Source organism: Salmo salar, chromosome 03 (assembly GCF_965601325.2).
Source record: "Salmo salar chromosome 03, fSalSal1, whole genome shotgun sequence".
Classification (NCBI taxonomy): Eukaryota; Metazoa; Chordata; class Actinopteri; order Salmoniformes; family Salmonidae; genus Salmo; species Salmo salar.
In genome coordinates this window covers 89,859,238-89,870,266 of record NC_138293.1, presented here as the reverse complement: position 1 = coordinate 89,870,266, position 11,029 = coordinate 89,859,238, and the positions used below count along the sequence as shown (strand labels likewise).

The following is an 11,029-nucleotide window of genomic DNA, read 5'->3' as shown; positions in this document are numbered from 1 at the left end:
GCTTTGGAGAGAGAGACTGGCAGTGGGGAAGGAAATACACCTGGAACATTCTCGTTGGTTCTTAAAGACTCTTGCTGACCAATTGACAGGGTTGGTTTCCTTGGTCTGGTAAATCCCACTATTGTGGTTTGGTGTTGTGAATGACTTGACATAGTCTGGGGCTGGAGTGGAACTTGAGGAGTACACCACATGATTGGCTGATGCCTGATCATAGGAAAATCTACTCCAAAAATATAAATCATGCCATTGTCCTTCTAACAATGTAATTCACAAATTAACATTACTTAAGTGTGATGAATAGAGAAAGGGAAATATCAGATTTCATGAGTATATTCAATATAATCCAATATAAAAGCAAACATATTATATTCAGCACTAAGGACAAAAGTTAATCTCGTATTTTCAGAGACATTTGACATTCAGATTCTTGAATATCTTACCTCTTGGTGTCTTGCTGCGCGCGTCGTGGTTCTTTTAAAAGCCTTGTAAAATGACACTGCTTATATAGATTTTATTTTTATTGAACCTTTAACTAGGCTATAGCCACAGGGGTGAAAGTATTTACTAATGTAATCAAAACTGCACATCTGCAACTGGATTCTCTAAATGTAGTGTGACATCACAGGGGGCTGGTTGCACAGCTTGTTGTTTTAGTTTGATCACCAATAGATTAGACTGACTGAACAAAGAGACATCAAGGATTAGCTCAAGCCTAATCTCATCAACCTTTGACAAGAAAAAACAATGGCTAACCCTAAATCCTAACATGATTTTAATACATTTGTATTATGTTCAATCAATATTCAGAATTAACAGCGTTGAACAAATGACAAATGCTTTGGTAAGCGCACATCCATATGACATGATAATCAATAACACACACGTGCTAATCAATATCAAGGTATATTCATAGTACCTAACCTAAAAGTTGATGTGATAGTTACGTAATGCAGACAAATAGTCATCTTCTTTGAGGTTAATGTCTCTTGATTTTGTATAATTCCCAACCCCACCCAATAAAAGACTCATGGTGTATCAAGATCGATTTTACTCAACAAGCACCAGTACAACAAAACAGGATGTTGTGAGATTCTGATTTCGTTCTATATTCCTTTAAAAAACATATTTTCATAAAGGTCAATGGAGTCACGTAGGGCAGGTTTTTATTTTTTGCATTTTCATTGTTGGACATAAAAGACTAAAAACACCAGAAAATCAGCTCCAAGTGATTTTAATTTTGGAAATCTGTTCCAAAGTATTCCCACGCATAACAGAGAGACACGTGATCATATACAAATGTAAGCAAGGTTTGAAATTATGTTTTAGTCAAATAAATCTCTTCGGGCTTCTTGTGGTCAATCTCCAGTCTAGAAATGATTTGTAATTATGTTCCGGCCCGCCGACTATCCGCTCAAGAACAAAATCATCCCACTGCTGAAACCGGTTGATGATCCCTGACGTAGGGTATAGTGTCCTGAAGTATATGATTTAATGTAGTAAAAAGTAAGACGAAACTGTGTTATACATTGGGGGGAATCTAGAAATCCATTATTTCTGCATTATTATCTGCATTTTATGAGTTAAATCACAGTTTAAGATTCATTGATTATTTGTACATTCATTCTTACAAAGTCTACATTACATTAGATGAACAGCTGTTGGCGTAGGTAGAGGATGGCCATCAAGAGGACATCATCAACTAGAGAACTTTGTTCAGGTAGCCTAGGCAACTCTCAGCTCCCATTTACTGAGCAGTTAGAATGTCTCTGCCCTGAAACCTTGAGTTGAGTTTATTAGGGCATGCAACAAAATTATTATTTTAAATGTTTTGCAACATAAAACAAAGAAATGACAGGTAGCCCCCCCGGTTTCAGTCCGTTTTCTTCCATTTGATGCCTAATGAACACGTCCCTGCTCAACCTCAGGTCACACCAAAATGGCTTCTGATCCGTGATTGATAGATTGGGCTACGTGTCGTCTTCACAGTCAATTAACAAGCAGCAAGTTAACTTTTGAGTGCATGGAATGTCAACAACTATGTTCCACATAGCTACTATATATATATATATATATATCCTCGAAAGGCATCGGCTCAGTCTCTTCCTTGTTTTCCTAAATGAACTCCAGACCCTCATACTTCACGTCTCCTATATTGGTTTCAGGTAACAGGATCTGGCCGTCCAGTGTGAATGCCATTATGTACGAGGCGATTTTCCCAGCGTCCTCCTCCGACTTGAGAGCCACGATGATCTGATCGTCCGTGTCGGGGACAAACTTGAAGGAGGAGAAGCCGTGCGTGGGGTTATGCGGGCCCACCCGGTTCACGGTGACGTCCTTGAAGTCCGGGGAGCAGCTGAGGACGAGGTTGGCAGCGCGGCGCTCGTCGGCCGTCTCGTCGTAGCGCTCTTTGCTAGCGCGGCGTGGGAGGAAGAACCAGCGCTGCAGGCTGTCGCTCCACGCGGCCGACTCGTGGATCAGGTAACCTGCGGAGAGAATGTCATAAGAATCTGAATATCATAAAGAATGCTAATAGTTTGCATAGATAGCCTAGCATATACAGCTGGAGTTAACACAGTCAGCATCAGCAGCTCTCACCTGGAGGTTCGATCCCAGCTGCGGACCTCAGGAGGTTGTACTTGGGGACCCAGTTCTGGTGTTGCACGTCCCCCCGATGGCCCACCACCTTTACCCACTCAGGGTTGTTGTTGACCACCTCTCCCGTGGTGGTTGTCCACTCTTTCCCCAGGCCACCCACATACAAGTGCTCGTCCTTCACCGCTAGCCACTCAGCCTTGAACCCTGACAGAGGGTCATTGGGACACACATCAAGATGTTATGATCCACTGAACTAGTGTACAGACCTTTTGAATGCACTAAAGAGTAAGAAAGTATTTAAGAGAAATATACTCTCTCACTTGGCTTATAAAGGATACATACACTGAGTGAACAAAATATTAGGAACACCTGCTTGTTCCATGAGAGACTGACCAGGTAAATCCAGGTGAAAGCTATGATCTCTTATTGTTGTCAATTGTTAAATCCACTTCAAAATCAGTGAAGCTGAACGGGAGGAGACAGGTTAAAGAATGATTTTTAAGCCTTGAGACATGGATTGTGTATGTGTGCCATTCAGGGGGTGAATGGGTAAAACGAAATATTTTAGTGCCTTTGAACAGGGTATGGTAGTAGTTGCCACAGGTTTGTGTCAAGAACTGCAATGCTGCTGGGTTTTTCATGCTCAACAGTTTCCAGTTTGTATCAAGAATTGTCCACCACCCAAAGGACATCCAGCCAACTTGACACAACTGTGGGAAGCATTGGAGTCAACATGGGCCAGCATCCCTGTGGAACGCTTTCGACAACTTGTAGAGTCAATGCCCCGATGAATTAAGGCTGTTCTGAGGGTAAAAGAGGGTGCGATTTAATATTTGGAAGGTGTTCTTAATGTTTTGTACAATCAAGTGTTTACAAATGAGAATGAGATCCAACAAATTCCATTGCCATGGTTGTGGTCTACCCCAGATAAGGTTCTTCAACAGACCCCTTAGAGTAAATAAACAGATTAAGTTCCAAATCTGCCTGCCTGGTCTACACAGTGAGACACTCACACAATCCCAAATGGACCCCTAACCCCTACTCCATATTCACTTATAGAGATCTGAGAAGATTAAATAGGCGTAAGCAACATGGTGAAAATTCAATCTACCCTATCAGAAGGCAAGATGAAGCAATTACCATATAATTTATACCTATTCAATCCTTTCAGATCTACAGGAGTGCCTAGGAAGAATGGGTTGGGGGTCGATTCTGCACTTGAATTTGGCTCATCTGCCTCACTGACCTTTGGAGACGGAGCCGTCCCCGTCAGGCAGGATGACCCAGGGCACAGCCTTGCTGCCGTCGATGTGGTAGACCACGCCCGTTCGGTCGTCCACGCTGTACAGTTTCCCACTGAATACCACCAGCTCTGACAGCTCCATGCCCCGGCCCTTCTCCGCCAGGTGGCTCTCCAGCAGGACCCTCTCCGCGTCCCATTCCACGGCCACCTTGGTGCCACTCTCCGACACCAGCAGGTGGCCCCGGCGCATGTAGCTGAACCACGTCAGCTTCTTGTCACTGCGCGAGTCCGTGTCCAGGTCGGCGATGACCCCGATGCGGTAGCGCGTGCCCTGCGGCGTCCGCTCGGGAGTGCTGAGCGGGTAAGTGTCATTGTAGCGGTCGGCCACCTCCATCCCCGTGTGGCCAGATTTCCAGTTACGGGAGCTGGGGGCCTCAGAGTGGGAGCCCGGGTTCAGGTGCATGTAGAGGAGGACCAGGGCAATGGCCAGGGTCAGGGCTACGATGGCCCTCAAATTGAGGCGGAATCGGGGGTCTGGGGTGTTGGTCATGGAGGCCAACATGGGAAGTCCTCCGACTGAGATGCGCAGGGGGTTCATAGACGGATCATTCTGCTCCAGTTGGGTGTAGCCTGGAGAAACAGGCATGGGGGAGGGACCTGAAAGGTTAGGGAGAGGAGAATGGAAGGGTCACAGGTCTGATTTCTAAGGGAGAGGCTGCCCTCCTCAGCTACAGTACACAGGTAGAATCTCAATTGTATTTCCTTGATTCCTCTCCTCGCCTCCTCACACAACACACTCACACCAGTAGATCACCATGTATTGTAGTTATTACTTAGGCCTAGATCCTATAGACAATCAGTGTTGCAGAATATTTCACAAGTCTTCAGACTCTCAATCATCATGCTTATCTCAGTGCAATTTCGAGAGATATAATGCAGCTTTAGAATGTGACGGCACAATAACAACCCCACAACCGCTGAATAACTCCTTGAAGATGGATTAGGTGTTTTGATTTTACATGTGTTAAGTCTTTCACAAGAGACTTATATCAATGCCATCAGTGAAACACCAAATCAGTACATAAACATTCATAAAAAATAAATCATGTGTGAGATTTCACACCAGACAACATTATACAATACACACCAGCTTCATTCAGATCCAGCTTGCCTGTAAAAAACTTAAAATAATTATATAATCTCTGCTCACAAGGACGTTCTTCTTTAAGGGTCACCTCTGTCCATATAGCAGACCACTGAAATAACACTAGCTTACAGATCCTGAAGAGAATGTCTATGTACAGCCAATGAGCATCCCACAGCTCAGTTCTGCTGTGAAGGAGGACGAAGTGGGAGCTACAGGTGAGACCAATAGAAGCTGGCCACAGGTGTGCAGGCAGTGTGTCGACGTGGATCCTGGGAGTGGCCCATTCAGTGACATAAAATGGGACAATATTTCGTGTGAAACAGGTAAAGCAGGAAAGATAGCAAGTAGGCACCCGGAAACCACCCCCACAACCATGTCACTCAAAACTCTCAGTCAGATGAGGGTGTTCAAAAACCAGCCTACTTTTAGGATTTGGCTAAGCTAACAAGTGGTGAACAGGTAGAGTAGTCTTTATTAACACAAGCATTTCGCTACACCTGCAATAACATCTGCTAAACACGTGTATGTGACCAATAACATTTTATTTGGATTTATTATCCCAGAGGGAGCTAATCTCAGTAGAAAATCTCATGTGTTCTGCTTACCAGATACTCGATCAACATCACTCATGAGAGAGATAGCCAACAGGCGACAGAATAAGGCAATGCAATCCTGCCTACGTTTTGGTACATCTAAATAAGAAACTGACTACCACAGCATTACTGGTGGCCTTTTTTGATAGTATCTGTCTCCATACATCTGAAAAAATGTATTCTACACTCAATGTAGCCTAAATGTTGGCTGATGATGTTTGATACATACTTCAGTCTGAGACTCCCATCGTTGAAGTCATTTGTGGTGACGTCAAAATGATGGGTATTGTACAAAACATAGTAATCAGTGATTGGATCATCTCTAACCAATCAGAGTAGCAAAACCAATGACGAATTTTCAAGTATTCTGACTCTGGCTCGACTCATTGGTTTCTGGGACCAATCAGAACTGTTAGAATGTTTTTACATTCTAGAAATCATCATGGAGGTACTCAGATCCAGATTCATGGCGGAGAAGAAACAAATGCATGTGGGCGCGGCGTAGCCTAAATGTTAGATGAAAAAAATCTCAAATGTGAATCGGGGTGAAAGGCAGTATCGAAATCTAATGAAGCATCCATTTGAAACGCGCTCTCAGAAATACACCAACATGTACACCCTCAACAATATCTTTGTGACCTCGCTTTGAGTCGGTTCCAGGAGCGACACATCCTGTGACCAGGGTATAATGTCTCTAAAGCCAGCAGCAGCAGCCCCTCTTCTGCTCAAAGGCTCTTTTATACCAGGACTGTGGCCAGGGCCCCCAGCCAAACAGAAGTCCATTATGACACCCTGAGACTCTCTGCTCTGTGGCAGACTTCCCTCTCTGGCATGCTAGTCTAACACACAGGCACGCACACAGCAGCTGGTTGAAACTAAATCACCAGAAAACAGATTGTTGTTTGTGCACCCACACTAAGAAGTGCCTGAGGTGTGAGCATGTAGGTCCTCAAACACACGGCATCAATTACAGGGTAAAGTATCTGTGATGGATGGAATCCCAACTACAGACATCACACACTATAGTACATATCTCCAACATGTCTCTCCTCTAGCCAGGTCCCAGATCTGTTTGGGCTTTATAGCAAACTTTGTTGGTCATTGTCATGCCATACATATGAGTAGGTGAGGTATAGGCAAGCACGCACAAACTGATCTGGGACCAAGTTACCTCACCTCCATATAGTACCTCACAAAAAACTCCTCAAATCACAGAGTCCATGCAGGATCTGCTGTCACTGAAACAAACAAGAGCTCTGGTAGTATGGAGTTACCCTTTCTCCTCCTCCTTCCCGAACGCTGGCTGACTGTCATCTCAATTCCACAACCGCACCAATGGACCAGCTACACTCTTCTGTTGCCCTAGAGTTAATTGAATGCTGAGCAGTGAACTCCTTAGTTATCAGCTGAAAGGGATTGGCTGTGCAACCGTGACTAAGGGTAGCAACAATGGTGGTGAACTTTAACTAGACTTGGGGGATTAGTATTGATTAACCACCGCAAGTCCAAAGGGGAAAACCTAGCAAGGTAATTGACACAACTACTCTTCACCACTCTTGTCTTGCTTGACCTTTGTGCATGTGTGGACTGCAAGTCTAGGTAAAGTCAACATATTGTTCCACTAGTCTGGCCTCGTTCCATACCGTATGATCTCTAGCCTGGCCTCGTTCCATACTGTATGTTCTGTGGCATGTAGTCTGGCCTCGTTCCATACTGTATGTTCTGTAGCCTGGCCTTGTTCCATATTGTATGTTCTGTAGCCCGAAGCCTGGCCTTGTTCCATATTGTATGTTCTGTAGCCTGTAGCCTGGCCTTGTTCCATATTGTATGTTCTGTAGCCCGAAGCCTGGCCTTGTTCCATATTGTATGTTCTGTAGCCTGTAGCCTGGCCTCGTTCCATACTGTATGTTCTGTAGCCTGGCCTCGTTCCATACTGTATGTTCTGCTGAAAAAGTTTATATCGTTCAACTTTTCAACATGACAACGAATGATAGGCTAAAGAGTTGGCTATAGAACATACAGTATGGAACGAGGCCACACTACAGGCTACAGAACAAACAGTATGGGACGAGCCCAGACTAGAGGCACAATCTGTTGACTTTACCTATGCTTGTAGTGCACACATGCACAAAGGTCAAGGTTCAAAATTCACTGATCTAGTATCAGCCGTTACCAAAAAACAATCTCTTATCACTATGACAATTTTAGACCCGAGAACACACCAAGGTGTGTCTGCGATGCAATGTCATGATGGTGGTGTCTTCAAAGTCGCCTGGCCCTAGATCTGTTCGTGCTACCAAGACAATGACAATAGCAGTTTGCGAGACAGTAAAAACAGACCTGGGAGCAGGCTATATTATTCAAATAGGTTACCAACGGAGTGTTGACTGGTAAAACCACGGTGGAAGTCTGAAATGCATGGACTATAACATGTTTTGTTTTCATCATTATAATAAGTCTACTTTATTATCCACCCACTCTGATCATCCATTTGAATGGTCTTTGTGTCATTTTAAAGACTTTGTGATATGTTTCCCTGCACTACAATGCACTTTAAAGTAATCGCCCATTTTGTCTAGATGTCTATTAAATTTGACCTATAATTAATTACAATATGAGAAAAGTTTTTTTTTTTTTTAATAAGTACGTTAAAAAGCATATTTTCTGTTTTTGAATGGTGTGGGCGTACCTCAACAACAGAATGGTGTGGGCGTATGCTGGTCATTAAAAATATTCACACAACTAGACTGCTGATTGGCCAGCTACATTATCCTCTATGAGGATATAGCCAGCATATCTGGAAAAAATCTGTTTGAGGTGTGTGTGTATATATATATATATATATATATATATATTTTTTTTTTTTTTTTCCCTTCTCCAATTTATGCTTTGGCCACAAGTATGAGTATAGGATGAGTCAACAACATTTGGGTATGAGGTAACAGAATATGAACTTTCAAAAGTGATTTTCAGTGGACAGTTACTTTAAATAAATATGAATTTGAGAATTTCACCCATGTCAGGATAAAGCAAAGAAGTTAGTTACACGCAGATATCGGTTCTAATTATAAACCACTGTCTCTTAGCAACTTTTCAAAGAAGGGCAACATCTGCAGAAACGGTCTTCAACAGCCATATAATGGACTTCGGCGCTACAAAGGTTATATGTCATTAAAGGACACAGGTGTATCAAGACAATAAATGGTTCACTGTGACTGCTGTTGGGCAGGGGTTGCAGAATGAGCATAGACTAACTGTTTTCTGCCTTTCAACTGAGCATACCATGTGATGGTACCTGATGGTAGCAAATTCAGGGGTAACCCTGACCGGGACTCGAACTCGGGCCCAGCTACTCAATAATTTATCTGTTAGGCCAGGAGATCCGAACCTCGTGACAATGTTGCTAGGTGATTAACCTCGGGTAGCAACATCGTGGGAGGCATCCCGTCTGTCTAGAGACTACTAGGTGACAGGTTAAGGTCACTGCAATAGGTCTCTAGGCCTAGTTGTTTCAAGTTCTTTTTGGATTGCCATAGTTTATGCATTTACATTGTTTTGAATATGTTGAATGACAATATTCACATACAAGCATTCACTATTCAAAGTAGGGTATCTTCCTACTGATGCATCATCTTGTCTTTTACATTCCTGCAGTTATAAATGACAAGACTAGATACTGGTTCTACCTACAGTGCTGTGTGATCATGTGGTTGGTTTATAATGGGGTTTACAACATTGTTAGACTGGCAGACTTCCACTGACATTGCGGCTGTATGTCACCCCTTTGCTGCTATAACATCGTCCACTCTTCTGGGAAGGCTTTCCACTAGATGTTGGAACATTGCTGCAGGGACTTACTTCCATTCACCCACAAGAGCATTAGTGAGGTCGGGCAATTAGGCCTGGCTTGCAGTTGGAGTTCCAATTCATCCAAAAGTTCTCCAATGGGGTTGAGGTAGTGTTCTCCTGACCCAGACTTGTCCTTCGGACTGCCAGATGGTGAAGCGTCCAATGGCGGTGATCTTTACACCACTCCAGCAGACACTTGGCATTGCACATGGTGATTTTAGGCTTGTGTGCGGCTGCTCAGCCATGGACTCCCATTCCATGAAGCTCCCAACTAACAGTTATTATGCTGACATTGCTTCCAGAGGCAGTTTGGAACTTGGTGTGGAGTGTTGCAACCAGGACAGACTATTTTTACATGCTATGTGCTTAAAAATACCACTTTGTGGCTGAGCCATGCTCCTAGGTGTTTCCACTTCACAGTAACAGCACTTACAGTTGACAGGGGCAGCTCTAACAGGTCAGAAATTTGCCAACTGACTTGCTGGAAAGGTGGCATCCTATGACGATGCACGTTGAAAGTCACTGAGCTCTTCAGTAAGGCCAATCAACTGCCAATGTTATACACCTGTCAGCAACGGGTGTGGCTGAAATAGCCGAATCCACAAATTTGAAGGTGTTCACATACTTTTATGTATATATAGTGTATTTTAAATCACATGCCAACTCGAGCCCTGATTATCACACTACTGACATTAGTGAGTAGGCCTAATTCGAACATGAAAAGGGGAAGTACATGTGACAACATATGAGTGCTCCCGTTGAACTAGGATACGCTCTAGAATTGTCGGATAATATTAAATAAAGGCGACACGAAGCTTCATGGGTGCGCAGCTGTTACAAATAATGTCAGAACGATACTCACTACAAGTGATATGCCGCCAAATAACAGTCCGATATTGGTTTGATTGGCGACAACACAGCTTCGTTTAAATCTAGGCTACAGTGTTTAGTCTCCATCATTTGCATCATCAGGGAAACCATGGGCTACTTCCTCGTTCAGTGACAGTTTAAAATAAGTCCCGCCCAGTCAACGAAATCTACCTAGCCTACGAATTGAAACGTATTCTGGATTACTATGCGCTGCTTGCGTAAACTGTGGATGAAAGTGTATCAATTGCTTGTAACGTTAAAACGTATCTAATATGCGTCATTGCGACACTCCAGAACTCATTGCAATGCAGGTGCAACAGAACATCTAAAATCATTGGCCGTGTTCGAGGGATAGAAAACTATGTATCAGGGTAAATTGTGACTGACTGAGCAGTAGTTATTTATGATACAAGGTTTCTTTGTAGATCAGTCAGACGGTAGTCGCCTGCAATGTCGAACAAGCTCATGTCCTTCCATAATAGCAGTGACGGTGCTAGACTTCAAATTCCACTCACTGTATGTTAGTAGTGAAAGGTTCCTGGCATTGGCATACATTGAAAAATTTGACAAGAGTCATGGGTTGTTTATGTTGCACAATGTCTGTGTTTTCAGTAAGCTCCACGTCCAATGTGAAACATAACTAGATGTGACACAGGGCCCACCCAGAGAGAGAGCACAAGTAGTCTTACTAGTTCTAGTTGTAAACCTTATTTATCTACTTTTAACCAGCTC

The 11,029-nt window shown here is 43.4% G+C and overlaps 1 protein-coding gene across 7 annotated transcripts; it reads right to left on the bottom strand.

Annotated features, from left to right (window-relative positions):
- Positions 1–1,030: 1,030 nt before the first annotated feature.
- cant1 (Soluble calcium-activated nucleotidase 1) lies at positions 1,031–10,390 on the bottom strand. 7 transcript variants are annotated; one of them, XM_014202602.3, is made up of 4 exons: positions 9,437–10,237; positions 3,842–4,495; positions 2,596–2,799; positions 1,031–2,483 (listed from the first exon to the last, which is right to left on the bottom strand). In XM_014202602.3, exons 1-4 carry the CDS (start codon positions 9,456–9,458, stop codon positions 2,113–2,115), a joined length of 1,251 nt encoding a protein of 416 aa, XP_014058077.1. In that variant the 5' UTR covers positions 9,459–10,237; the 3' UTR covers positions 1,031–2,112.
- Positions 10,391–11,029: the final 639 nt, after the last annotated feature.

Bases quoted from the DNA above. Each gene is read 5' to 3' on its own strand.
- cant1 (XM_014202601.3), bottom strand. From the start codon at position 6,892: ATGACAGTCAGCCAGCGTTCGGGAAGGAGGAGGAGAAAGG. The intron at 2,800-3,841 runs GTCAGTGAGGCA...ACCCTCTGTCAG, and splicing joins GGACGGCTCCGTCTCCAAAG to GGTTCAAGGCTGAGTGGCTA. The intron at 2,484-2,595 runs GTGAGAGCTGCT...TTCTCTCCGCAG, and splicing joins AGCTGGGATCGAACCTCCAG to GTTACCTGATCCACGAGTCG.